General features: G+C 48.6%; 1 protein-coding gene across 1 annotated transcript in view; it reads left to right on the forward strand.

Annotated features, from left to right (window-relative positions):
- The window catches only part of LOC148479330 (uncharacterized), a 212260-nt gene that overhangs the window by 26491 nt on the left and 157880 nt on the right, over positions 1 to 27889 (forward strand). Inside the window, exons 3-8 of the mRNA XM_088454607.1 lie at positions 4215 to 4393; positions 4909 to 4980; positions 5073 to 5131; positions 12960 to 13067; positions 24161 to 24268; positions 25055 to 25162. Coding sequence (XP_088310733.1) covers positions 4215 to 4393; positions 4909 to 4980; positions 5073 to 5131; positions 12960 to 13067; positions 24161 to 24268; positions 25055 to 25162 — 634 coding nt within the window. The remainder of the gene's footprint in view (positions 1 to 4214; positions 4394 to 4908; positions 4981 to 5072; positions 5132 to 12959; positions 13068 to 24160; positions 24269 to 25054; positions 25163 to 27889) is intronic.

Genomic DNA, 27889 nt, shown 5'->3' on the forward strand with positions numbered 1-27889 from the left:
TGTGTGTAGTAGTGATCAGCGTGTGGTGTGTGTGTAGCAGTGATCAGCGTGCGGTGTGTGTGTAGCAGTGATCAGCGTGTGGTGTGTGTAGAAGTGATCAGCGTGCGGTGTGTGTGTAGCAGTGATCAGCGTGCGGTGTGTGTAGTAGTGATCAGCGTGCGGTGTGTGTAGCAGTGATCAGCGTGTGGTGTGTGTAGCAGTGATCAGCGTGCGGTGTGTGTAGCAGTGATCAGCGTGCGGTGTGTGTAGCAGTGATCAGCGTGCGGTGTGTGTGTAGCAGTGATCAGCGTGCGGTGTGTGTGTAGCAGTGATCAGCGTGTGGTGTGTGTAGAAGTGATCAGCGTGTGGTGTGTGTGTAGCAGGGATCAGCGTGCGGTGTGTGTGTAGCAGTGATCAGCGTGCGGTGTGTGTGTAGCAGTGATCAGTGTGCGGTGTGTGTAGCAGTGATCAGCGTGCGGTGTGTGTGTAGCAGTGATCAGCGTGTGGTGTGTGTAGCAGTGATCAGCGTGTGGTCTGTGTAGCAGTGATCAGCGTGTGGTCTGTGTAGCAGTGATCAGGGTGCGGTGTGTGTAGCAGTGATCAGCGTGTGGTGTGTGTAGCAGTGATCAGCGTGTGGTGTGTGTAGCAGTGATCAGCGTGTGGTGTGTGTAGCAGTGATCAGCGTGTGGTGTGTGTAGCAGTGATCAGCGTGTGGTGTGTGTAGCAGTGATCAGCGTGTGGTGTGTGTAGCAGAGATCAGCGTGTGGTGTGTGTAGCAGTGATCAGCGTGTGGTGTGTGTAGCAGTGATCAGCGTGTGGTGTGTAGCAGTGATCAGCGTGTGGTGTGTGTAGCAGTGATCAGCGTGTGGTGTGTGTGTAGCAGTGATCAGCGTGTGGTGTGTGTAGAAGTGATCAGCGTGTGGTGTGTGTAGCAGTGATCAGCGTGTGGTGTGTGTAGAAGTGATCAGCGTGTGGTGTGTGTAGCAGTGATCAGCGTGTGGTGTGTGTAGCAGTGATCAGCGTGTGGTCTGTGTAGCAGTGATCAGGGTGCGGTGTGTGTAGCAGTGATCAGCGTGTGGTGTGTGTAGCAGTGATCAGCGTGTGGTCTGTGTAGCAGTGATCAGCGTGTGGTCTGTGTAGCAGTGATCAGCGTGTGGTCTGTGTAGCAGTGATCAGCGTGTGGTCTGTGTAGCAGTGATCAGCGTGTGGTGTGTGTAGCAGTGATCAGCGTGTGGTGTGTGTAGCAGTGATCAGCGTGTGGTGTGTGTAGCAGTGATCAGCGTGTGGTGTGTGTAGCAGAGATCAGCGTGTGGTGTGTGTAGCAGTGATCAGCGTGTGGTGTGTGTAGCAGTGATCAGCGTGTGGTGTGTAGCAGTGATCAGCGTGTGGTGTGTGTAGCAGTGATCAGCGTGTGGTGTGTGTGTAGCAGTGATCAGCGTGTGGTGTGTGTAGCAGTGATCAGCGTGTGGTGTGTGTAGCAGTGATCAGCGTGTGGTGTGTGTAGCAGTGATCAGCGTGTGGTGTGTGTAGCAGAGATCAGCGTGTGGTGTGTGTAGCAGTGATCAGCGTGTGGTGTGTAGCAGTGATCAGCGTGTGGTGTGTGTAGCAGAGATCAGCGTGTGGTGTGTGTAGCAGTGATCAGCGTGTGGTGTGTAGTAGTGATCAGCGTGCGGTGTGTGTAGCAGTGATCAGCGTGCGGTGTGTGTAGCAGTGATCAGCGTGCGGTCTGTGTAGCAGTGATCAGTGTGCGGTGTGTGTAGACCACACAGCTGATCAGTGGGGTCGGCTCCGGGCTCTGCTCTGCCTGTTAGAGTGGAGCAGGAGTCCGGTAACCGGGGGAGACCCTGGATAGCGCCACCTCCAGGTGACGTTATTATCACAGGTCTTTCCCCGGTATTTTTTTTACATTTTATTGTTAGTAACTATGCCCCTCATTCAGAGCCGCTCGTTAGCGGCAGTACGCTCGTTCCGAGCGATGTTTGCACATCTGCGCATGCGTACGGTTTTTAGTACGCATGCGCGAACCAGTCAGTGCGGCCGAAAATCGTTGGTACGCAATATAGCGAGTGCCTGCTATTTTGAGTGACAGAATGAGGTGTATGTGGGTGGTAACAGGGGAAGGTGCTTGAAAATGGGGAGTGGAGATCCGAACGCAGGCGTGCTTAAAGGTCAAAACGGGCGTTTTATGGGTGTGCATATTTAAAACAGCAGCGTCATTGACCACGTCACTGGGTTATTTTATAGCCAGAACTGCTCGCAAATTTGTGGTAGCAAACACCAACCACAAGAATAGCGAGCAGTTCATACGCTGGTCGATGTACTCGATTAATCTAATAAATAGCGGACATGACGTAGGATGCGAGCGGCCAGGGGGCGTTTTTAACAAATAAACGAGCGTATGTTTTGCTCGCTCGTTCAGACTTAGAGGTGTGAACAGACTGCAATGTGCGTACGGATCATTTGAATAGCCACCCCTTGTTTTTAAACGAGCGACCACAAATAGCGTACGGCTCTGAATGAGGGCCTATGGTCGGATCACATTTCCCATTACAGTTATGGGAAATGTGATCTGATTACTACAAATAAGTGATAAATATGGGTTGGAGTAGAATTTTACGAATTCTCCTCCAATTGCCCTGTAATAACTATAGGTGATACTAACATAATGTGATAAGGGTGTGACTACACAAAACAGCATTTATCACTTTATTTTAGTACAAATAATGATAATAAATAGAGCCCTTTGTGTGTAGGAGACCCATCGCTGTTAGATAATTACTGTTATATTTTAGTTTGATCTTTGCGACCAGTTTTGTACCCTCTATTCTGTTGTCTCTGCTCTACATGGGAACGTTTTGCAGTCGTAGTGACCACGGTCTGTTACACGTATTGGGTCCCCGTTGTGTAATGTTCCCTGACACGCAATGATTGACAGCTAGGTGACACCTTATCTCCAAATTCTTTCCCTGTGACTTTTTGGATCAATATTCCTCTGAGCGCACCAGGGGGAATGCACCCCTGGCTCCTCTCAGCAAATAAAGCAAAATGGACTCTGTTCTCATTGGTCAAATAGATCACTGAAGACAAAGACGACAATAGGAGCCCACATTGCTGCATTCAGGTGACTGACCATTCTGCGACCGGGCTCTGCCTTATTCCTGTCTTCTCCTGAGAGAAATGAAAGATGTTATATTTGGTTGTTCTCTAATACAGAGGTGGTTCTGACCAGATTGTGCGATGGCCTCCAGCTCCACCTTCTGGTGGTCCCATGTGCTATTTCTAACGCTTCTCCACCCTGTATGTGCCAGTCCGGAGGAGATGGCTGCTGGGAACGGTGAGTCCTGGCTGTATGTTGTCTGAGAGTCACGTGGTATCAGAATGAGAGGGAGATATACTAAGCCTGGGACAGATATAAAGTGGAGGGTGATAAAGTACCTACCAATCAGATCCAGTCATTTTTCAAACACAGCCTGTAAGATGACAGGAACTGATTGGTTGGTACTTTCTCTCCAAGGCTTAGTGCATCTGCCCCTGTGTGAGACTAGCACATTACGGATTCCGCGGCTGGCTGGGTGTATTTACCTTGGGTTTATTATGTGTTAGGTTATTCAATGCGTCTATTTATAGCTGGAGCAGCCATGTTGTGCGGCTGGGTGAAATGTTCATGTAATAGATGGAACCATAATATATGTGTATAAAGTGTATAGGTATATAGTGTACAGAGTAAGTTCCTAATCTGGCACTGACATGCTGGAGCTGAGGAGCTCGCTGTGTGGCCCCAGATCCCCTCCCCAGTTAGTTCTGCAGGTTACTCAGGACTATGCTGGACTGTCCCAGTAAGAGTTATTGTGCCTGATGGTGAGTTGGGGACATGTCGCACATTTGTATAGTGTAAATTTGTGCTTCGTACAGATAAAGCCACAGGCATGTACATTCTCCTGCATCTAACACTGGCACCTGCGGGCAACTGGAGAGGCGAGACAAGACAGGAAAGGGGCGTACAAACACAGGGCAAGTACAGGAAGGGTGTTGTTGGTGTACAGATTCATACCCCCATGGTATATGCCTGTGAGTAGCCTTATCATTTGGGGGTGCTGAGAGCACACTGATGATAATGCCGGTTGCATATCCTCTTCTGATTGGCTGACTGAATTGACCTCTGGAGCTGACATTTGCTTTCCTCATCCGTTGTGCCTATCAATTATATTTCTGACCTGGTGCTTTCTCCTTCTCAGCTCTGCACCATGAGAGGCCAAAGCACCTTTAGTGCTGCCCTTGATGCCCGGGAGGCTGTGGAACGATGTTGTACTAAGAAGTGTGGAAAATACTTACTGCCGCTGGATCAGTCAAGAGATTTTGATTGGGTAAATCATGAGTACCTTTGGTCCTTTCTGGGGATGTATGATCTTCCAGAGTAGGTGGTTGATTGGATAAGAGCACTCTACAGGCAAGCCAAGAGCTTCCCATTCATGAATGGTTGGGTTTTGCTAGTCAGGCTTGTCTTGTATGTGTTTGCTATGCATCCCTTCATTGGGAGAATGGCAGGCGGCACTGTAAGATGGGTGCACATGAGCCCAGAAACATCATCGAAAGTGGTGGCTTATGTTACAATCATGATTTCTGATGTGAATGAAAGACATGATGGCAGATATCTGTATATACTCTGAAGCTTCAGTCTCCAGTGTCAACCAAGAAAAGTGTGAAGTTTTCTAGATGGGTGAGGAAGCTCAATACAGTTACTTAACATTCCAGACAGTCTCCCCAAGGAACGTCAGGAGATCAAAATTCTCAGTATCAGATTTGGCTCTGCAATTATGCACAATTGGGAGCTTAGGCGAACTGGAAGAGATGGTGGTTGTCTCTCCGGGAAATGGGGGATATGATCAATACTTAGAGGTTACCAGTTTTTTTATGTATGTCTTTTGGCAGAATGTTTATGGGGCAAGCTGAATGCGTTATTCTTCTAGTTGATTTGGGGGAAAAGCTGAACCTTATCAAGAGGTGTGTGACCTACAGATAGAGGAAGGATGGGGGCCTAGGAACCCTGTCCTTTTTTTTTTTTTTACTATGTGTCTTAAACTCCATTTTTGCAGTCTCATCTTGGAGACTTCTCCTTACTGGGTAGAGGGCTTTCGTTTCAGTCTATCTCAATGTCTGAGTAGAGGGAGGGGTGGTAAAAATTCCTTGATTTCGACATGGCCCTTCGCTCCAGAATGTTTATTGGCAGTACTGCCTACAGCCAAGTCCAGCGGCCCTGAAAGTGGCTTCCCTGAGTCACTGCCCCCCCATCCTCTCAGACTGGCATCTGTGGTGAGGAGAATCCATTCCCACAGTGCAAACCTCTTGCTTTCCAATAGGTGAGAGGAATTCAGCCACCAAAGGAGAGATGTCCGAGTCCTGGGTTACAGTTGAACTCGCTGGTGAAGGAAGAGGTGGGACCCTGACCACAGAGAGGAGGTCCAGTTGGAATGGACGGGCATGGAACCTTCCTTATTGGATGGACTTGAACGATGCAACCATCTTTTCCAGAAAGTGAATACACAAGTGCACTGATACCCTGCAATGACGCAGTATCAATCGCACCATGTGTTGGATGGATGTGACTTTATCCTACAGAAGAAATACCTTCTGCTCCACTGTGTCCAAAATCATCCCTAGGAAAGCCAGACGCTGTGTAGGCTGCAGATGAGATTTTTGGTATCCAGGATCCATCCGTGTTGCAACAGCAGACTCTGTGTTACCCGAATGTCCTGCAGTAATTGAGAGACTGACGGAGCCTTGAGGAGTAGGTCATCCAAGTAAGGGATGATAGTAACCCCTTGTATCCGAAAGAAGGGCCATCATTACTGCCATGACCTTCTTGAACACTCTTGGTGCTGATGAAAGACCGAAAGGTAAGGCCTGGAATTGATATGAGAGGCCCGCACTGGGACCTGAAGGAATGCCTGATGAGGAGGCCAAATGGAAATGTGGAGATAAGCATCCTTTATGTCTCAGGATATGAAACTCGCCCCTCTCTAGCCCTACAATGATGGATTGCAGGGACTCCATCTTGAACTTGAAACATGTCCATCCTTATTTGTGGACTTTCAAGTTCAGAATGTGTCTCACCGAGCTGTCTGGCTTGGGAACCACAAACAAGCTGGAATAAAAACCCTACTGGTGGATAGGGACATGCAGTATTACTCGAGAAGACAGTAGCTTTTGTATTGCCTCCTGTATAACAACCAGTTTGTCCGCAGCTGCCGGCAAACTGGTTGTGAAAAAACGAGGAGGAGGTTGGATCTGAAAATCCAGCTTCAACCCCTGAATAATGATGTCCCGGACCCATGCGTCCTGGCAAGACTTGATGCAAACTTCCTTGAAGTTGCAAAGGCGAGCTCCCACCCTGGGGTCCCCCAGGAGAGAAGGGAGTGCGTCATGCTGGAGGCTTAACTGAAGCCTTAACCTGCTGGGAGGAGGATGCAGTGGCTCTACCCCTGCCTCTGGGACACAGGGACATAGCGGGAGTGTCTCTGCCATGGCCTGGAATACGAAAGGAGGTCCGGCATAGGGCTGCCTGGAGGAAGGAGCAGCAGATGGGAGAAAAGTGGACTTACCACCTGTGGCTTGAGATATCCACTTATCCAGTTCTGTTCCAAACAGAGCTTCTCCTGTGAATGGAAGCGCTTGCACGGCTCTCTTGGATTCCGCATCCGCCTGCCCTTGTTGCAGCCACAGGGCTCTGTGGGCTGAGACAGCCAAGGCCGAGGGTCTAGAGGAAAGACTACAAATATCCTTAGAAGCCTCTCCAAGAAGAGCAACAGACTCTGCAATGCTACAGTGTACACTAACTTCAAGGTAGTTTCTAACTTCCTGTTAGAAGGCTCCCTTAAAGACACTGCACCTGGAACAGGGAGCACTGTCTTTTTTGACAGACGTGACACTAAAGGAGGAGTTTCACATAAATGCCTGCTTTTTGCAGAAAAGGGATAGTATGATCAAAGCTTCCTTGACATCTGAAACCTTTTATCAGGGTGTTTCCACGCTGAGGTAAGGATCTCGTCCAATTCCTCAGACACTGGAAAGGAGGCTGCCAGTCTTTGCTTTTTTATTAAAGATAGATGGCCGAACCTCTACAGGATCCCTGTCTCAACATGCAACACCTGGCGTATCGCTGCAATCAGCGCCTCTACACCCTGAGATACAGACTCCACTCTATAGGGTCCTGTACCTCCCCTTCCTCTGTATCATGCATGTCGTCCTCGTCCGGATCATCCCACATAAGGGGATTTGTTATTAGTCTCCTAGCAGGGACACTAGTGGACGATGCCACGGGAGGGCTGACATAACCCTTGTGAGCCCTTCTACAGACCTGGCCCAGTCTGGTACAGAGAAAGCAGACCTCTGAGATCTTTCATCCTCTCTCTCCCTGTGAGAAGCTTCTAGCTCTGCAGACATTTGAAACATGACTGATGTAATTTGATCAGTCCATGAATTTTGTGTGGATGCTGCAGTCTGTGTCTCTGAAACACACTTCTCACACAACAGGGAACTGGATGATAGTCCCTCTGTAAACTTCTCTGCACAATGCTTACAGGATAAAGTTGTTTGTGCAGCCTTCGACCACTTGAAAGTCATTCTACCACTTCACTGTACACAGACACACAGAGATAAGTGATACAGACAAACACGCATGCAGAGAGAGACTGAAGAAGAGATAGGGGCATAGAGGGAGATTATGCTATCAACCCTGCCCAAACAGCTCTGCTTCAGAGACCAGTGCTATTAACACAATAAAATGCTGCTATTAACACAATATAATGCTGTAATCACTGTGTAAACACAGTTCAACCTGATCTTCACAAGTCTATCCCCACTGTGCAGGCACAATCTGGGCAGACATGTCTGTTCTCTGCATGAGTCAGCCACTTGTGTTTGCAAAATGGCCACCAGACTCCTTGTGGAAGCTCTGGGGTTGCTGGGAGGCAGGAGCAGAACTGTTAGGCTCCGCCCCCTCCATTCTTGCTGCTGCTGTTTTAATGCCCGCCTGTCATTTTCTCCTGGTCACCCTGCTACTCAGAGTGCCAGGAGTCACTAACCTTTCTGCTGCCAAATGCTGTCGGTGGCGGGTTTGCTAATGGGGGAGTGCGACGAACGCTGCACGCAGCGCATCTGGCTACCCCTCAGAGACAGTGGTCTCTGTAGCTGAAGACCCCAGCACGCACTGCAAGCAGCAGCAAAGAGGTCTCCCAGCAGCTCTAACAAAGCAGACAGGCAGGGGCAGTGAGCTGCCTGTCTGATCCTCATGCTGATCGAGGATCCATTGATTTTTAGCAGAGAGCTCTTGTATGTGACCAGCTCCCTTGGCACAAAATGAAGACTGATCTGTAGGGGGTATAGAGGGGGAGGAGCTAGCTACTATTCAAATTTATTAAAAGTGCCTGCTCCCGGTTATCCCACATCTATACCCCACTGTACTGAGACTCCAGTGTCCCCTAGTGGATGAAGGAGAAAGTATAGAGTGTATTGTAGACAGACATAGAAAGAAAAAGAACTTTGGGTGGGGGCACACGATAGGTATAGAGATAATTAAGTCAATAATTGCAAATAAAATGTAACTTTTATTATTAGTCTAAAAACGAGGTACCAGCAATAGTGTCAACATACAGACGAACAAGCAATTAAACACAAATATAAATTGGATCAAAGGAGAGATACTCTCCAGAAAGAGATGTATCCTCTCTTGACATGAAAGTAAAAGCTAGGCGAATTAATGAGTGTGTTATTTGTATACTATTCAGGTCACAAATGTATCATATCGCCGTAAGCATCACAAATGGGCATGTTAATAGGGCAAATTGTCTATTTGATATAATAGTGTTTGTTCATTTAACTCCCCTCAGGGATATATATCACCAATTAGCTATACCAAAATTGGAAAACAGTGTGCTGTTGTATCTACATATATCTAGGAATACATCCTAATCATAAATGTTATATAAGACTGCATATAACCATCAGTATTCTATGAATAATATGTCTGAAACAATAAATGATCACAGATTCCAATGCACAAAGGGTGTAGGTATCACTGAAATGACAATACCATACTTAGACTGATCATAAAGAGGACCAGCGAGCAAAAAATCTATTATTGAAACCATTAGAATAGATAACACAGGTCTTGTGCTGCCAAATCAGAGGAAATCTGGTGTGATAATTCCTCACAGTAAATAACAATAGTCAGTGCAGTATAGTGTGGCAGACGTCCAGTGGTGTGTGTAAAATGTATAGAAAACAAACAGACAGGATCAGTGGCCGTCTGCCCTGATGCACAGGGCAGTGCAGGGGTTATACGCCACTTACCTGATCAGCGTGAGGTCCAGAAAGTCAGTCTGCAGTAGTATCTATCAAGCTGATACATGCCGCTTGTGTGTGGTCGGAAAGCCAGTGTCACGTGTGCGCACCACGTGACCCGGAAGTGTGACACGCGTTTCGCCTTAAAGGAGCTTGTTCACAGTCCCAACCCTATAGTAATTGTGAAAGGTGCCTCTTCTTTATCCTCATCACTGGCCAATCGCGCGACATCACAATGGATTGACAGGCAGAATGGCCTATGATTACACAAATTCCTATAGTCCAATCAGATTGATCCATTCTATGATTGGCATCATAGTTGGCCTATCAAGAGGCCAAAAAAACGTCGACAGAAAAGGATAAATTATCTCATTTAAATTATGATGAGATAGTCCGTTTTTTTGTGATGGATAAATTAAGTGATGATGTTGTTTAATGCCATGGAAGGGAAGGGAGGGGAAGAGGATATAAAATACAATATAATTTTTCTAGACTAAGGTCTTATAAAAATTCTTTGGGATATTAATGATATGTATTAATTTATTATGCAGTCTGTCAGCAGGTTTTTCTGAGAAATACACATCAAACATAATTACATATAATTAGCAGTGAGTTATTTCAGTGCGGTTCCCTTTTCCTTTTTTCTCCATATTGTATTGTAGACAGACATGGATAGTATAGAGTGTGATGTAGACAGACATGGATAGTATAGAGTGTGATGTAGACAGACATGGATAGTATAGCGTGTGATGTAGAGACATGGATAGTATAGCGTGTGATGTAGACAGACATGGATAGTATAGCGTGTGATGTAGACAGACATGGATAGTATAGTGTGTGATGTAGACAGACATGGACAGTATAGCATGTGATGTAGACAGACAAGGACAGTATAGAGTGTGATGTAGACAGACATGGATAGTATAGAGTGTGATGTAGACAGACATGGATAGTATAGAGTGTGATGTAGACAGACATGGACAGTATAGCGTGTGATGTAGACAGACATGGACAGCATAGCGTGTGATGTAGACAGACATGGACAGCATAGCGTGTGATGTAGACAGACATGGACAGTATAGCGTGTGATGTAGACAGACATGGACAGTATAGCGTGTGATGTAGACAGACATGGACAGTATAGAGTGTGATGTAGACAGACATGGACAGTATAGAGTGTGATGTAGACAGACATGGATAGTATAGAGAGTGATGTAGACAGACATGGATAGTATAGTGTGTGATGTAGACAGACATGGACAGTATAACGTGTGATGTAGACAGACCAGATATGGATTATCCAGCGTGTTATGTAGACAGACAAGTACAGTATAGCGTGTGATGTAGACAGACATGGATAGTATAGAGTGTGATGTAGACAGACATGGATAGTATAGAGTGTGATGTAGACAGACATGACATGGATAGTATAGAGTGTGATGTAGACAGACATGACATGGATAGTATAGAGTGTGATGTAGACAGACATGGATAGGTTAGAGTGTGATGTAGACAGACATGGATAGTATAGTGTGTGATGTAGACAGACATGGATAGTATAGAGTGTGATATAGACAGATATGGATAGTATAGCGTGTGATATAGACAGACATGGATAGTATAGAGTGTGATGTAGACAGACATGGATACTATCGCGTGTGATGTAGACAGACATGGATAGTATAGAGTAGGGGTGAGCGGGTTCGGATTTCTGAAATCCGAACCCCCCCGAGCCCCCCCGATCCGAGGCCGATCCGAGGCCGATCCGTGTCAGGCTCGACTCTTCCCGCCTGACTCGGATCTGAAATCGAGGCAAAACGTCATCATCCCGCCTTCCGGGTCTCGCGGGTTTTGGATCCTATATAAGGTACCCGCGTCGGCGCCATTTTCTCACTCGGCTGTGGACAGTGAAGAGGGAGGGTGGGAGTTAGGGCTGGCTGGGCTGTGTAGTGTAGTGTAGTGTAGTGCAGAGTAGTGTTGTGCTGTGCTGCGCTGTGCTGCTGTTGTCCACTACTTCAAAGTCCATAGGGGCTGGGTGGACTGTGTTGTGCAGTCAGTTCTCCATAGGGGCTGTGTCCACTCCAAAGTCCTGTGCAGTGTCCCAGTCCTAAAGGGGTGCTGTAGTGTTGTCCAGGGGGTGCTCTGTCCATCAGGGGTGCTCCCCCCAAGTGCTAAAAAAAATAATATTTTTTCTGTGTTTGTGAATTGTGTGCGCAATAGCCGCACGTGCATCAACAAAAGTAGTGCATATGATACTGTCCTCAAAGCAGCAGCGACAAGCGTGCCTCTGTCTGTTAAAGGATTACATAGGTGACAGCATCCAAGTAGGCATGTCAGACAGTCCGTACCTGTACTGGCAGGAAAAAGAAGCAATTTGGAGGTCCCTGTACAAACTGGCTCTATTTTACCTGAGTTGCCACCCCTCCAGTGTGTACTCCGAAAGAGTGTTTAGTGCAGCCGGGAACCTTGTCAGCAAAAGGCGTAGGAGGTTGCTTCCACAAAATGTGGAGAAGATGATGTTCATAAAATGAATTATCAACTCTTCCAGGGAGACCAGCCTCCAGAACGTACAGAGGGACCTGTGGTTGTGGATTCCAGCGGGGACGAATTAATACTCTGTGAGGATGAGGATGTACACAACACTGAAGAGGGTGAGGAATCAGAGGATGAGGACGACATCTTGCCTTTGTAGAGCCAGTTTGTGCAGGGACAGATTAATTGCCAGCTTGTTTTGTGGGGGCCCAAACGAACCAATCATTTCAGCCACAGTCGTGTGGCAGACCCTGGCGCTGAAATGTTTGGTTTGTTAAAGTGTGCATGTCCTGTTTATACAACATAAGGGTGGGTGGGAGGGCCCAAGGACAATTCCATCTTGCACCTCTTTTTTTTCTTTGCATTATGTTCAGTTTGGGGCCTAGTTTTTCTAACTGCCATCCTGTCTGCCACTGCAGTATCACGCCTAGATGGGTCACGTGTTTGTGCCGCCCACTCGTGTCGCTTAGCATAGTCATCCAGCTACCTCGGTGCAACCTTTTGGACATAAAAACACTATTGTGAGGTGTTCAGAATAGACTGGAAATGAGTGGAAATTAAGGTTATTGAGGTTAATAATAGCATAGGAGCAGAAAAACACACAAATTCTGTGATTTTAGCTGTTTTTATGCTTTTTTAAAAAAAAATACAGATCCAAAACACAAAACCCAGAACCCAAAACACGGAAGGGTGGTTTTGGCAAAACCAATCCAGATCCAAAACACGAAGAAAGATCCAGATCCAAAACCAAAACACAAAACACGAAAAATGGCCGGTGCACACCCCTAGTATAGAGTGTGATGTAGACCGACATGGATTGTATAGAGTGTGATGTAGACAGACATGGACATTATAGAGTGTGATGTAGATAGATATGGATAGTACAGTGTGTGATGTAGACAGACATGGATAGTATAGAGTGTGATGTAGACATACATGGATAGTGTAGCGTGTGATGTAGACATACATGGATAGTGTAGCGTGTGATGTAGACATACATGGATAGTGTAGCGTGTGATGTAGACAGACAAGGATAGTATAGAGTGTGATGTAGACAGAGAGGAGAAGGACACATGAGACTGCTCAGTAATAACATGATTATATTACAGGGAGATACACGGGTGATTTTACTACAGGACCAGACCCGATCGTTATACGCAGGAAGAGGACCACTAAGCCACCAATCGCTTATCTAGGAACAGAAACCAATTATACCAGTAAGTCATCATTTCTACTTCAGGGTCAATAGGGTATCCACAGGATACCTTGGGGTATAGGTGATGACGTCAGGCATCGGGCACCATAGAGTTAAGTTTCAGCCTCCCAGGATGCACTAGGGTCCCCCTCCTATACCCCGCCCCCGAGCCAAGGCATCTCAGTTTCGTTTGGTGCTCGGCCGGAGTCGGATGCACCTGTTAGAGGGGGGCTATGAAGAGCCCCTGAAGTTTCTTCAATGCAGCTGTGGCTACACATCTGGAAGTACAGCATGGACTGTCAGTCCTGGCATCCATGCTGTCCTCCCTACACCCCCGCCGGTACTGATTCGGGGATGCTGGTAGGCATCTGGGGTCACAGCTAGCAGTGACCCCAGATGTTCAGGAACATGGCCGGAATCAAGGGGGACAGCAAGGTAAGCAGCGGGGTCCCGCGGTGGGTCCCCGCTGATACATGGTCCAGAGTCCCCAGGCTGGGGGCTCCCTGGGGACTGGCTGCAGCATGGAGCCAGGTTCTAACCTGCGCTTCCACTACCCCCCTGGGACAACAGGACCGTGGCAGAGCGGTAGCGCTGCGTCGTCCCAGGGGTTAAATGCATGCCAGGGGAGCGCGCCTTCCCTTTCTCACAGCCGGCGCCTCCCCCGCTGCACACAGCCCTCTCTGCACACGCTGACTGGCCCTGTGGCAGCGCTCCTCCCCCAGGCCGGCGCCTCTGCTCGGTGGCCATCTTTGCTGAAAGCATGGTGTGCGCTGCTGGACGCTGATGAACGGTGGCATCGTGGTCTGGGTCCCCCTGCATACCTCTCCTCCATTGGATTAAGGTCTGTGTATGCAGCGCTGTGTCCTACCAGGCTCTGAGCCTGCGTAGTTGAGGATCAGCGCTGATAGTACAGGAATTGATTTCTTTGCATTGTATGTGACCTATGCTAGCGTCTGCTGCCTGTGCCTTCATTTTCTATCTGTCAGCATTTAACTGTCCCTGTTCTTTCTGCTAAAGCCCTTGTGGTGCGGTGCTTGCAGGGTGGTCTCACACTATACTAACGAGTATCAGTGTGAGGGGTCACGTACTTACCATTATGTCTGAAAGTGATTTTCCTCTCCAGCTTTTATGTACTACATGCAAGGTACCTATAGCGGAGGGGGACGGTAGTGCGGAGGGACTATGTCGACGGTGTTATTCGTTGACGCAACCGATTACGGTCACGGCTCCGATACAGGAGCCGCCCTGGGCTTGTTTTGCCAAAGCGCTTACAACCCTCGTGGGCCAGTTAGCTCCACAGCCTGCCTTCACTCAGATGGGTTTGTCCCAGCAGTCAGTGGTGTCATCACCCATGCAGGGGTTCCCGAGACAACTAATGGTACCCCACAGTCTCCCTATTTCCCCTCCTCAGGTCTCTCATGAGCCTGCGTGGGTTAATTCATTAACAAGCTCTGTACAGCAGTTGTCAGAAGTGTTGCAAGGGGAGTCTGTGATGCGGCCTCACAAGCGGCCGGTGGCGTCTCTGTCTGCTCCTTAGGAGGACGACGATGGGACGACTGACGATGGGGAGATTCTGGATCTTTCTGACGAGGAACCTCCCCGTCCTAAAGAGTCGGACGCTAAGTCTAAGGTGTATATACCTGGCCTTATTCGTGCAGTCCGTACTGCTTTAGTTATTGAGGATGAGGAGCCTCCGGTATCAAAGTCCAAATACGCCTTTTTCAAAGATGTTAAAGGAGATACCACAGTGTTTCCTCTTTCGGGACAATTAGTTGACCACCTAGAGGAAGCGTGGAAACAGCCAGGCAAACGATACCAGCCTCAAAGGCGTTTAGCAGTGGCGTATCCGTTTGCGGACAATTATTTTGCCAAGTGGGAATCCCCTCCACAGGTGGATTCTCATGTGACACGCCTTGTCCGTAGTGCCACATTGCCCATGCCATCCATGTCCTCTCTTAAGGATGCTACGGACCGCAAGGTGGAGATCTGCCTGAAGTCCCTCTATTCCCTTGCGGGGGGGCAGCGCGGCCAGCTATGGCCATTTGCTGGGTTGCCAGAGCTATGGAACACTGGGCTGATACGTTGGAGGCATCCGTCGATTCCGACTGTTCGACTGAGCAAACGGAGTTGATCGGCAATCTCCGAGATTCGGCCACTTATATCAACGAAGCGGCCTTGGATATTAGTACCCTGGCGTCTCGAATTTCAGCTGTGGCTGCTCGTCGCACCTTGTGGTTGCGATCCTGGAAGGCGGACCCTGATTCCAAAAAGGGTTTGGAGGCGTTGCCTTTTAACGGAGAAGTTCTCTTCGGTCTGGACCTGGACAAGATTGTAGCCACGCTGGCGGCAGCTAAATCGGCATGTCTCCCATCGTCTGCTGTTCCTTCTCGTTCAGGTACTCCATCCTTTCGGCCTTATAGGGCCCAGGGCAGGCCTAAGGCACAGTCCTTTCCCCGACAGGCTGGCCCCAAGAAATCGGCTAAGCCCCGGAAGCAGGCCTGGAGTACCAGACGTCCGGCCCCTAAGTCAGATGACAAGCCTGCGGCCTGACGGTCCGGGCTTCCCTTTGGGGGATCCCAAAGTGGGAGGCCGCCTGCTGCAGTTTGCCCGGTGTTGGTCGGTCACCACGACAGACACTTGGGTTCTCCAGGTGGTCTCACGTAGGTATGCCCTCTCCTTCCGGCACAGACCCCCGGCTCGATTCTTCACTACGGGTCTACCATCAGACCGGAACAAAGCCACGGAGGTGCGGAAGGTTTTGCACACTATGCTCCAGGCTGGAGTTATAGTGCCTGTTCCATTCTCCCAGAGGGGCCAGGGTTTCTATTCCAATCTATTTTTGGTGCAGAAACCCAATGGGTCGTTTCGTCCGATTCTCAACCTCAAAGCTCTCAACAAATCTTTGTGGGTGCCGAAGTTTCGGATGGAGACTCTACGGTCCATTATTCTGGCGCTGGAACCAGGGGACTACATGGTGTCATTGGACATGCAGGACGCTTACCTGCATGTCCCTATTTTGCGCCATCAGCAGTTCCTCAGGTTTGCAATCCGCAGCGACCACTTTCAGTTCCGGGCGTTACCTTTTGGCCTGGCGACAGCACCACGTGTTTTCACCAAGGTGATGGCGGTCATGGCAGCTTCCCTGCGGCTGCAGGGAATCCGCATGTTGCCGTACTTGGATGACCTTCTCTTAGTGGCAGGCTCTCCGGAGCTCCTTCTCCGCCACTTGGACCTGACCATTGCGCTACTGCAACGGCACGGCTGGTTGATAAACTGGCAGAAGTCCACCCTGATCACATCTCGGCGGATTCTGCACCTCGGAGCCTTATTGGACTCGGGACAGCAAAGGATCTTTGTGACGGGGGAAAAGATCTCTGCCTTACAGTCGAGGGTGCGCAGTTGTCTGCAGAGCCGACGGGTGTCTCTGCACTCGGCGATGAGGTTGCTGTGGGCTCCATGGTGTCGGTATGGAATGGACTGCCTCAGTCTCTAAAATCCCAGATGATAGTGCTCACTCCGGAGGTTCGTTTGTCCCTTGCCTGGTGGTTGCAGACGACCCATCTCAACAAGGGTCATCCATTCTGGGTGGCGAATTAGGTCCTGTTGACAACGGACGCCAGTCTTCGGGGCTGTGGAGCAGTTTCGGGTCCACACTTGTTCCAGGGCAGGTGGACTCCAGCAGAAGCAGAGCTTCCAATAAACATCTTGGAACTTTGAGCGGTCTTCAATGCTCTCCAGCAGGCCCATTGGGTTCTCCGAGGTCACCCAGTGCTACCACCGTGGCCTACATAAACCGGCAAGGAGGAACCCGAAGTCGGGCTGCTCTCGTGGAGGTGTCTCGGATCCTGGTATGGGTGGAGCACAATCTTCAGGCCATATCGGCTGTCTTCATCCCGGGAGTGCTAAACTGGGAGGCGGACTTTCTCAGTCGCCAGGACGTTCATCCAGGGGAATGGTCCCTGCAGCCGGACGTGTTTCAACTGCTGGTGGACAGGTGGGGTCTTCCAGAGATCGACCTCATGGCGTCCTGGCACAACAACAAGTTGCCGGTGTACGGGTCTCGCACAAGAGACCAAGAGGCATCTCTGGTGGATGCTCTGTCCGTCCGGTGGACGTTCCGGTTTGCTTACCTCTTTCCTCCGGTTTCCCTTCTTCCACGGGTAATCCGGAAATTCAAACAGGAAGGAGGGACGCTCCTGTTGATAGCTCCCGCATGGCCTAGACGGCACTGGTTCTCAGACCTTCAGGGTCTGTCCATGGACAGTCCTCTACGCTTACCGCTCCGACCGGACCTTCTGTCACAGGGTCCTTGTTTTCATCCGGACCTGTCTCGGTTGTCTTTGACGGCGTGGCTGTTGAGACAGCCATGTTAAGGTCCAGGGGGTTTTCCAGCTCTGTAGTGCGTACCATGCTAAGAGCTCGGAAACCGTCTTCCGCGATAATATACCATAGCGTGTGGCATACGTTCTTCCAGTGGTGTCGACCGAGAGGTCTGTCTCGGGTACCCGCCTTCCTACAAGCGGGACTAGACGATGGGCTTCGCCTTGCTTCTTTGAAGGTGCAGGTTTCGGCCCTGTCTGTCTGGTTTCCCCGTAGGATTGCTACAATCCCTGATGTGCGCACCTTTATGCAAGGTGTTCTGCGAATTCAGCCGCCATTTGTTCCACCTGTGGCACCTTGGGACTTGGCTGTGGTCCTGAGGGCTCTCCAGGGACCGCCGTTTGAACCACTGGGCTCAGTGGATCTTAAATGGCTAACAGCTAAGACTGTTTGTTTTCCTTCTGGCCATAGCTTCGGCCAGACGGGTTTCTGATTTAGGGGCTCTCTCTTGTAGACTCCCTTTCTTGATTTTTCATGGGAACAGGGCAGTGCTACGCACTCGTCCTGAATTTCTTCCCAAAGTTGTTTCCCAGTTTCATGTTAACGAGGAAATAGTTGTTCCGGCTTTTAACTCACCTGGCCTTTCAGTGGGTGAGGCCACTTTGGATGTTGTGCGGGCCTTGAGGACTTATGTTGACCGCACTTCTTCGTTTAGGAAGTCGGACGCCTTGTTTGTCCTCTATGGCTTCCGTAAAAAGGGTTGGCCTGCTTCAAAGCAAACTTTGGCAGCCTGGATCCGTATGGCTATTTCTGAAGCTTATCTTCATGAAGGCCTGCCGGTTCCTCCTTCTGTGAAGGCTCATTCCACTAGGTCTGTGGGTCCTTCGTGGGCAGCTCGACGTGGTGCCTCTGCAGTCCAGATCTACAAGGCTGCTACATGGTCTTCTGTCCATACCTTCATGAGGTATTACAGGTTTGACACCTTCGCCTCTCAGGATGCTTCCTTCGGCCGGTGGATTCTCCTTTCAGCACAGGAGTGTCCCCACCCTTAAAGGATACTGCTTTGGGACATCCCCAAGGTATCCTGTGGATACCCTATGGACCCTGAAGTAGAAAATATGAGATATGGTAAGAACTTACCCTTGTTATCTAAATTTCTACGAAGTCCATATTGTTCCACAGGACTCCCGCCCTGTCGCACCTGTGCTACAGATGGGCTTTGCTCTAGTCACCGGTGTTTCCGTCTCCCTCTGGTGAGAATGTGATTCTTGTGTGTGTCCAGATCTTTCTTCGCTCTCTTCCTTTTCCTCCTCCGGCCTATGGCTTGGTACCTAACTGAGATGCCTTGGCTCAGGGGTGGGGTATAGGAGGGGGACCCTAGTGCATCCTGGGAGGCTGAAACTTAACTCTATGGTGCCCGATGCCTGACGTCATCACCTATACCCCAAGGTATCCTGTGGAACCCTATGGACTTCGTAGAAATAGAGATAACAAGGGTAAGTTCTTACCATATCTCATATTTTTTCCATATTGGGGTCAAAGGAGACCTGGGGAGGGAGCGTGTTTCTTGGGGAACGTGTCATATACTCATATTATGTCTGTAGTACATACGCTGTAATCCACAGATGTGTCCACATACACCTTTGTGAAAATTGAGCCATGGCCTGCCATTCATGGCATCAGATAACCAGCCCTGCCAAGATATACATGTCAGGGCATGTGTAAGGAGGCTGAAATATAGTGTAGTACCACTTTTCAGACAGCAGGTGGCATTTTTAGAAAAGTATACTGTGGCTGCCTAAGTAGAAAGCTGGGGAGGAAGATCCAATACAGTGAGCTGCTTCCCATTGCAGTGCCAGACAGGCTTACAGAATTTCCTGCATACTTTGGCTACATATACAGTAAAAAGTCCTACACAATAGAAAATAGCACTTGGAATTATAGCACCATATTTCATATGCTGAAAAAAAAAAACCATTGCTATATTTCTAGCTGGATCTGTCAGTTTCAGTTCATTTTCACTTTGTAAGAGGTAAAAGACTTCAGTATTTCCCTGTAGGTGTTATAGCGTAGTGGTAAGGTGACTGCACATCACACCAGGAAATTAGGGTTTGAATCTCAGTGTAAACCTATTTTTTTCTCCAAAAATAAATTTTTATGATTCAATATATATATATATATATATATATATATATATATATATATATATATATAGTATAATTCAAAAACTGACCATCAGTAATATACTATATGTTTATGTCCTTCTCCAGGTAAATCCTTTGCTTTTCTCAACACAGAGGGGAGGGGGCATGAATTCATTTTGTAAAGTCTGCACATTTCCCACAGACAGACAATAAACCACATTTTCATGAGACACTTTTGTACATTGACACAGAAGCACGGATGGGATCAGTGAGACCCCTCTGTGCGGCTGTGTATATCAATGAAACAGAGCATAGACGGGATCAGAGAGACCCCTCTGTGCGGCTGTGTATATCAATGACACAGAGCATAGACGGGATCAGAGAGACCCCTCTGTGCGGCTGTGTATATCAATGACACAGAGCATAGACGGGATCAGAGAGACCCCTCTGTGCGGCTATGTATATCAATGACACACAGCATAGACGGGATCAGAGAGACCCCTCTGTGCGGCTATGTATATCAATGACACAGAGCATAGACGGGATCAGAGAGACCCCTCTGTGCGGCTATGTATATCAATGACACAGAGCATAGACGGGATCAGAGAGACCCCTCTGTGCGGCTGTGTATATCAATGACACAGAGCATAGACGGGATCAGAGAGACCCTTCTGTGCGGCTGTGTATATCAATGACAGAGCATAGACGGGATCAGAGAGACCCCTCTGTGCGGCTGTGTATATCAATGACACAGAGCATAGACGGGATCAGAGAGACCCCTCTGTGCGGCTGTGTATATCAATGACACAGAGCATAGACAGGATCAGAGAGACCCCTCTGTGCGGCTATGTATATCAATGACACACAGCATAGACGGGATCAGAGAGACCCCTCTGTGCGGCTATGTATATCAATGACACAGAGCATAGACGGGATCAGAGAGACCCCTCTGTGCGGCTATGTATATCAATGACACAGAGCATAGACGGGATCAGAGAGACCCCTCTGTGCGGCTATGTATATCAATGACACAGAGCATAGACGGGATCAGAGAGACCCCTCTGTGCGGCTGTGTATATCAATGACACAGAGCATAGACGGGATCAGAGAGACCCCTCTGTGCGGCTGTGTATATCAATGACACAGAGCATAGACGGGATCAGAGAGACCCCTCTGTGCGGCTGTGTATATCAATGACACAGAGCATAGACGGGATCAGAGAGACCCCTCTGTGCGGCTGTGTATATCAATGACACAGAGCATAGACGGGATCAGAGAGACCCCTCTGTGCGGCTGTGTATATCAATGACACAGAGCATAGACGGGTTCAGAGAGACCCCTCTGTGCGGCTGTGTATATCAATGACACAGAGCATAGACGGGATCAGAGAGACCCCTCTGTGCGGCTGTGTATATCAATGACACAGAGCATAGACGGGATCAGAGAGACCCCTCTGTGCGGCTGTGTATATCAATGACACAGAGCATAGACGGGATCAGAGAGACCCCTCTGTGCGGCTGTGTATATCAATGACACAGAGCATAGACGGGATCAGAGAGACCCCTCTGTGCGGCTATGTATATCAATGACACAGAGCATAGACGGGATCAGAGAGACCCCTCTGTGCGGCTATGTATATCAATGACACAGAGCATAGACGGGATCAGAGAGACCCCTCTGTGCGGCTATGTATATCAATGACACAGAGCATAGATGGGATCAGAGAGACCCGTCTCTGTTGCTGTGGTTAAAAAAAAAAAAAAAACCTGTGAAAACAAACAAAAATAAAAAATGGCATGCCCCCCCTCCACAAAAGAGCCCTGAGCTTTTAGTGACCCAGTGCTGGTTTTGATTAAATACAGGGGACAAATGACATAGGGGTCCCCTGTACTTAAGCACAACAAGCACTGGGCTAGTCAGAACCAGCTCTGGTTGCAAAAATATGAGGGACAAACGTCATAGCGACAGTGCGCAACTAGCACTGGGCATTGATCTGATTTTGGAAACTCGGGGAAAAAATGAGTAGGGTCCCCCTGTAAAATTCAGAACCAGCACCAGACTTTTTCTAGTGAGGGGGCTAATGCCACAGCCAGGGGAGCCCTTTCACTGGGCCCCCAAGTCAAAGCATTAAACCTGACCGCTAATCAGCCCAGGCCGGGGATCCCTGGGGAGCTAAGGACCCCCTAATCAGAGCCAACTCTTGGGATGTTCGACCAGTGCGGTCGAACAAGGGCGCCGACCCAAAGAGGGTGCTCGGATCTCTCTGCCTGCCCCAGATCACTAACCCGAGGCAAAACCTCACAATCCCACTCTTGGGTCACGAGGTTGTGGGGTCACGAGGTTTTGTATTGAGTGGGCTTAACACTGATTGGCTGAGAGAGCCTTCCATCACGGCTCTCAGCCAATCAGCGTTAAGTCCATTTAATATGCACACAGGAAGCAAAAGAAGATGGCGCCCACCATCCCCCGCTGCCCTACACCACCTGTACCCCCGCTGCCGGCACCCCACTGGCAGCATCCCCCGCTGCTGACACCACTGCTGCCGACACTCCTGCACTGCTGCCCCACATACTGAGGACACAGTCAGCGACCCCCACACTGCCGACACTCCCACACTGTGGACACCACCAGTACCCCTGCACTGCAGACACTGTCAGCACTCATGCACTGAGGACACCGCTGGCACCCACGCTCTGCCGAAATTGCAATCACCCTGCATTGAGAACACCTCTACACTGCCAACACAGTCAGCAAACCTGCACTGAGGATACTGCTGGCACCCTTGCACTGCCGACATCGCCAGTACCCTTCACTGAGGACACTACTGGCACCCCCGCTCTGCCGACATCGCCGGCACCCTGCATTAAGAACACCCCTGTACTGCCAACACAGTCAGCAAACCTGTACTGAGGACACTGCTGGCACCCCTGCACTGCCAACATCGCTGGTACCCTACACTTAGGACACTGTCAGCACCGCAGCATGGCCAAACCACATGCTGAGGACACCGTCAGCAACCCCTACAATGCCGATGCAGCCTGCAAACCTGCACTAAAGACACCACTGGCACTCCCGACATCATCAGTACCCTTCACTGAGGACACTGCCAGCACCGTAGCACCACCATTCCATGTACTGAGGACAACGTCAGCAACCCTGCTATGCCAACACTGCTGCCACAGTATGTGCACTATTGGTGTATCCAACCCACACTGTATAACACACTGTATCCATGTTGGAAATTGGAAGATGAACGGCCACATGTTAGTGTCGCCCACTGTGTCACTTAGCTTAGTCAGCCAGCTAGCTGGATGCAACCTTTTGGCTTTAACAAGATGAAAAATATAATATTGTGAGGTGGTCAAAACCAGATTCAGAACCAAAACACGACAGTCGGTGCATTTATGTATGTATGGGAGGGGGGGGGGTGTTTCCCATGGAAAATGAGTACAGTTTTGGGAGGAAGGGAGAGATCGAAAGTACAAAAGTGTCTCAATACACAAAGGGCAACATTAATGAGTAGTAACAACACACAGGGGGAGGGCTAATGAAAACTTGATTTGTTGTCTGTGTAAAAAGTGCAGCCTTTACAAATGAATTCCTCCCCCCCCCCCCCCTCTGTGTTGAGACAAGCAATGGGTTGTTCTGAAAAAGGACATGAAAAAAAAGAACACACTGTAAGTTACTGATGGCCAGTTTTTGAATTATAATCTATATCTAGAACCAGTACTGTATATGAAATATCGAGCCATATTTTCTAGGGGAAATTTCGACACTAAGAAATCATTACACGCACATGCCAACCTCACTGACTCAGATCCCCACATAGTGTACACGGTGTTCACAGCCTCTAGATGAAATATATTATTCTAAAAAGTTTTATTATTATTACAATAATATTATTGATATTATTATATTATTGAATTATATAAATTTTATTTTTGGAGCAAAAAAAAAAAAAATATTTACACTGGGATTCAAACCCTTACTGCCAAGTGTGATGTGCGGTGACTTTACCACTATGCCACAATACTGGTGGAGGAAAGTACGGAATCTGTCTTTCTGATGACAGTTTCCTAGTGAGTTTTTTCGGTGCTAGTACAGTGTTTCAGCGGCTAATACAGTGATTTAGATGCAAATGCATATTGCACCTTAAAATAAACACTCCTGAAAACTCCTTGTTTGCCCTCCATTAAAATCCAAAGGAGGCCACTACTGTATCTTTGCTACATAGGTTGAACACTATAAAGTGCTACATTACATGATACACTGGCCACCCAGTGGTGAAAGTATGAATTGCACCTTTGCTGCACCGCAGATAGCACGGCACGACAATATGAGAATTGATGTCATGCCAAATTGAGAACCATGGCACAGTTTTCAGAAAGGTGTATGTGGACACATCTGTATATATGGTAGAGACAGTATAGCGTGTGATGTAGACAGACAAGGACAGTATAACGTGTGATGTAGACAGACATGGACAGTATAGAGTGTGATGTAGACAGACATGGACAGTATAGCGTGTGATGTAGACAGACATGGATAGTATAGCGTGTGATGTAGACAGACATGGATAGTAGATATTATGTTGCATAGACAGAGAGAAGGACACATGAGACTGCTCAGTAATAACATGATTATATTACAGGGAGATACACGGGTGATGTTACTACAGGACCAGACCCGATCATTATACGCAGGAAGAGGACCACTAAGCCACCAATCACTTATCCAGGAACAGAAACCAATTATACCAGTAAGTCATCATTTTTCCATATTGGGGTCACAGGAGACCTGGGGAGGGAGCGTTTCTTGGGGAACGTGTCATATACTCATATTACGTCTGTAGTACATACACTATAATCTATATATGGTAGTGACAGTATAGCGTGTGATGTAGACAGACATGGACAGTATAGCGTGTGATGTAGACAGACAAGGACAGTATAGAGTGTGATGTAGACAGACAAGGACAGTATAGAGTGTGATGTAGACAGACAAGGATAGTATAGCGTGTGATGTAGACAGACATGGACAGTATAGAGTGTGATGTAGACAGACAAGGACAGTATAGAGTGTGATGTAGACAGACATGGACAGTATAGAGTGTGATGTAGACAGACATGGACAGTATAGAGTGTGATGTAGACAGACATGGATAGTAGTGTGATGTAGACATACATGGATAGTATAGAGTGTGATGTAGACATACATGGATAGTATAGAGTGTGATGTAGACAGACAAGGACAGTATAGAGTGTGATGTAGACAGACATGGACAGTATAGAGTGTGATGTAGACAGACATGGACAGTATAGAGTGTGATGTAGACATACATGGACAGTATAGAGTGTGATGTAGACAGACATGGACAGTATAGTGTGTGATATAGACAGACATGGATAGTATGGTGTGTGATGTAAACAGACATGGACAGTATAGAGTGTGATGTAGACAGACAAGGATAGTAGATATTATGTTGCAGAGACAGAGAGGAGAAGGACACATGAGACTGCTCAGTAATAACATGATTATATTACAGGGACATACACGGGTGATGTTACTACAGGACCAGACCCGATCATTATACGCAGGAAGAGGACCACTAAGCCACCAATCACTTATCCAGGAACAGAAACCAATTATACCAGTAAGTCATCATTTTTCCATATTGGGGTCATAGGAGACCTGGGGAGGGAGCGTTTCTTGTGGAACGTGTCATATACTCATATTACGTCTGTAGTACATACGCTATAATCTATATATGGTAGTGACAGTATAGCATATAATGTAGACAGACAAGGATTCTATAGCATGTGATGTATACAGACATGGATAGTATAGTGCAGGGCCATAGCTAGGGTAGTGCGGCCGGTGCCATCGCATAGGGCACCACAGGTCAGGGGGCGCTGTTTGGGCCTGTGAAATTTCTGTTTATTATCATTCTTGCTTGTAGCTTCCTCTTATTTCATCCCCAGCATCTCCTGGCCTCCCCTATCTCTTCCCTGGCCCTTCCCCATGAGGCCATGGCCCTCTCTCAGGTGCACTATATTATGTCCCTATTTATCCCCTGCATCTCCTGGCCTCCCCTTTATCTTCCCTGGCCCTTCCCCATGAGGCCATGGCCCTCTGTCAGGTGCACTATATTATGTCCCTATTTATCCCCAGCATCTCCTGGCCTCTCCTATCTCTTCCCTGGCCCTTCCCCATGAGGCCATGGCCCTCTCTCAGGTGCACTATATTATGTCCCTATTTATCCCCAGCATCTCCTGGCCTCCTCTATCTCTTCCCTGGCCCTTCCCCATGAGGCCATGGCCCTCTCTCAGGTGCACTATATTATGTCCCTATTTATCCCCAGCATCTCCTGGCTTCCCCTATCTCTTCCCTGGCCCTTCCCCATGAGGCCATGGCCCTCTGTCAGGTGCACTATATTATGTCCCTATTTATCCCCAGCATCTCCTGGCCTCCCCTATCTCTTCCTTGGCCCTTCCCCATGAGGCCATGGCCCTCTGTCAGGTGCACTATATTATGTCCCTATTTATCCCCAGCATCTCCTGGCCTCTCCTATCTCTTCCCTGGCCCTTCCCTATGAAGCCATGGCCCTTTTTTGGGTGCATTATGTCCCTTGAAAATTGAAGGGGTGCCAATGCTCTTTCTGGCTCAGGGCACCAAAATGTGTAGTTACAGCTCTGGTATAGTGTCAGAACTCATGGTCGGATAATGGATGCTAACCCGTACTTCAGGATTGGCAAGACCCAGTACTGAGGCCGGAGTGTAACATGCTGGCAGTATTCTCCAGGGACCCCCCGCAAGGAGGTATGGACTTAGCTGCCTCCACACAGGTGCTGGTGTCTTCTGGAATACAAGCAGGTTTTCTACGTAGTCAATAAACTGAGTCAGAACCAAAGGGACAAGACGGTACCAGGGAGCAGACTTAAACAGGTCACAGAGGGAAGCCAAGGTCCGAATCGGAATACCAATCGCAGCGCAAGGACGGAGACGGAATCAGGTCACAAAACAAAGCCAAAGTCAGCAACAAGTTATTGTAATCACTGGAACGCTGGAGTATGGTTTGGGAGCCTGTACTCTGTCACAGGAGTGGCAGCCAGTCTTCTCCTTATATAGTGTAGTTCATGTCACGGATGGTTGCGGACTTGGACCCAGAGTGGAATCAGGAGCGGATTTATGAACAGACTTCTGGAATTGGAAGGACACTGGTTTGAGAGGAGTACCTCATGAGTGGCCCATTAGATAGTGAGTGACTCAGACGGCCGTGTACACGGGAAGGCACATGGGTACTGACCATAGGCAACTGGATAGCCGGAGGGGACGCTGATGTCGTGGACCTTAGCAGGGGTCCCAACTGGGAGCGCAAGTCAGGAGAAGCGCTGCTGCACACAGAGGTATAACGATGATAACTGGAACCTGAAGCAAGCAGAGTCGTAACACCAAACTGGTCTGGAAAACACAGCAAGGAGCACAGAGAACTAGCACCCAGCTAGAGCTGGGAATAACGTTGCACTGGCAATGAAAGGACTGCAGATCAGCCCTTAAATACCCAAAGGAAGCGCAGGATTGGTTGCTAGGACTCCCGGAATACTCTGCCTGGATTGGTTGGAATGTGTCAGATCCAAGATGGGAGCCCCCATGTCATGCTGCAGACCTGACCCAGACTCATCACAAGCATTCAGAACAGTATGCCTCCAGATCCCCCTGGCTTGCGAACCCCCTGTCATGCAGTGCAGCTCCCCCAGTGCCCGCACCTCCACCAGCGGGACCCCGCCATAGCTTCTAGACAGGTAAGGTCCGCTGTCCCTGAGCACACACAGCCCTGATCATGACAATTGAGTTTTGCTGGCCACAGTGACATCACAATTGACGCCCCTGTGCCTTTAAGTAAATTCCTGAGTGGTGCGCGTAGCCCTACGGGAGCCGCAGCCAAGAGGAGGAGCTGCAACCAGTTGCACAGATGGAGCCTGGGACTCCCTGCCCGTGCCTGGATGCCGACCAGCGGAGGAGAACACCGGGATCCGGCATGCTGTGACATTACCCCACCTTCTAGGAGTTTGCACCGAACACCCCCTAAATGGTTTGCCAGGGAACTTCTGATTAAATCTCCAGAGAAGTTGAGGTGCATGAATATCTGATGCCTTGACCAAACAGTGTTTTTCAGGACCATAACCTTTCCAGTACACAAGGAATTGGACTGTACATCAAGAAACCCAGAGTCCAAAATTTGCTTCACCTCATATACCGCCTGATGATCCACTGAAATAGCTGAAGGATGTTGAAAACCAATTCAGAACCATCGGTTTCAAGTGCAAAATGTGGAAGACCATTTGGTATCCTAAGTGTGCCTGGAAGATTTAGACGGTTT

The sequence above is a fragment of the Taudactylus pleione genome, unplaced genomic scaffold (assembly GCF_031769625.1).
Source record: "Taudactylus pleione unplaced genomic scaffold, aTauple2 ptg000620l, whole genome shotgun sequence".
NCBI classification, from domain to species: domain Eukaryota; kingdom Metazoa; phylum Chordata; class Amphibia; order Anura; family Myobatrachidae; genus Taudactylus; species Taudactylus pleione.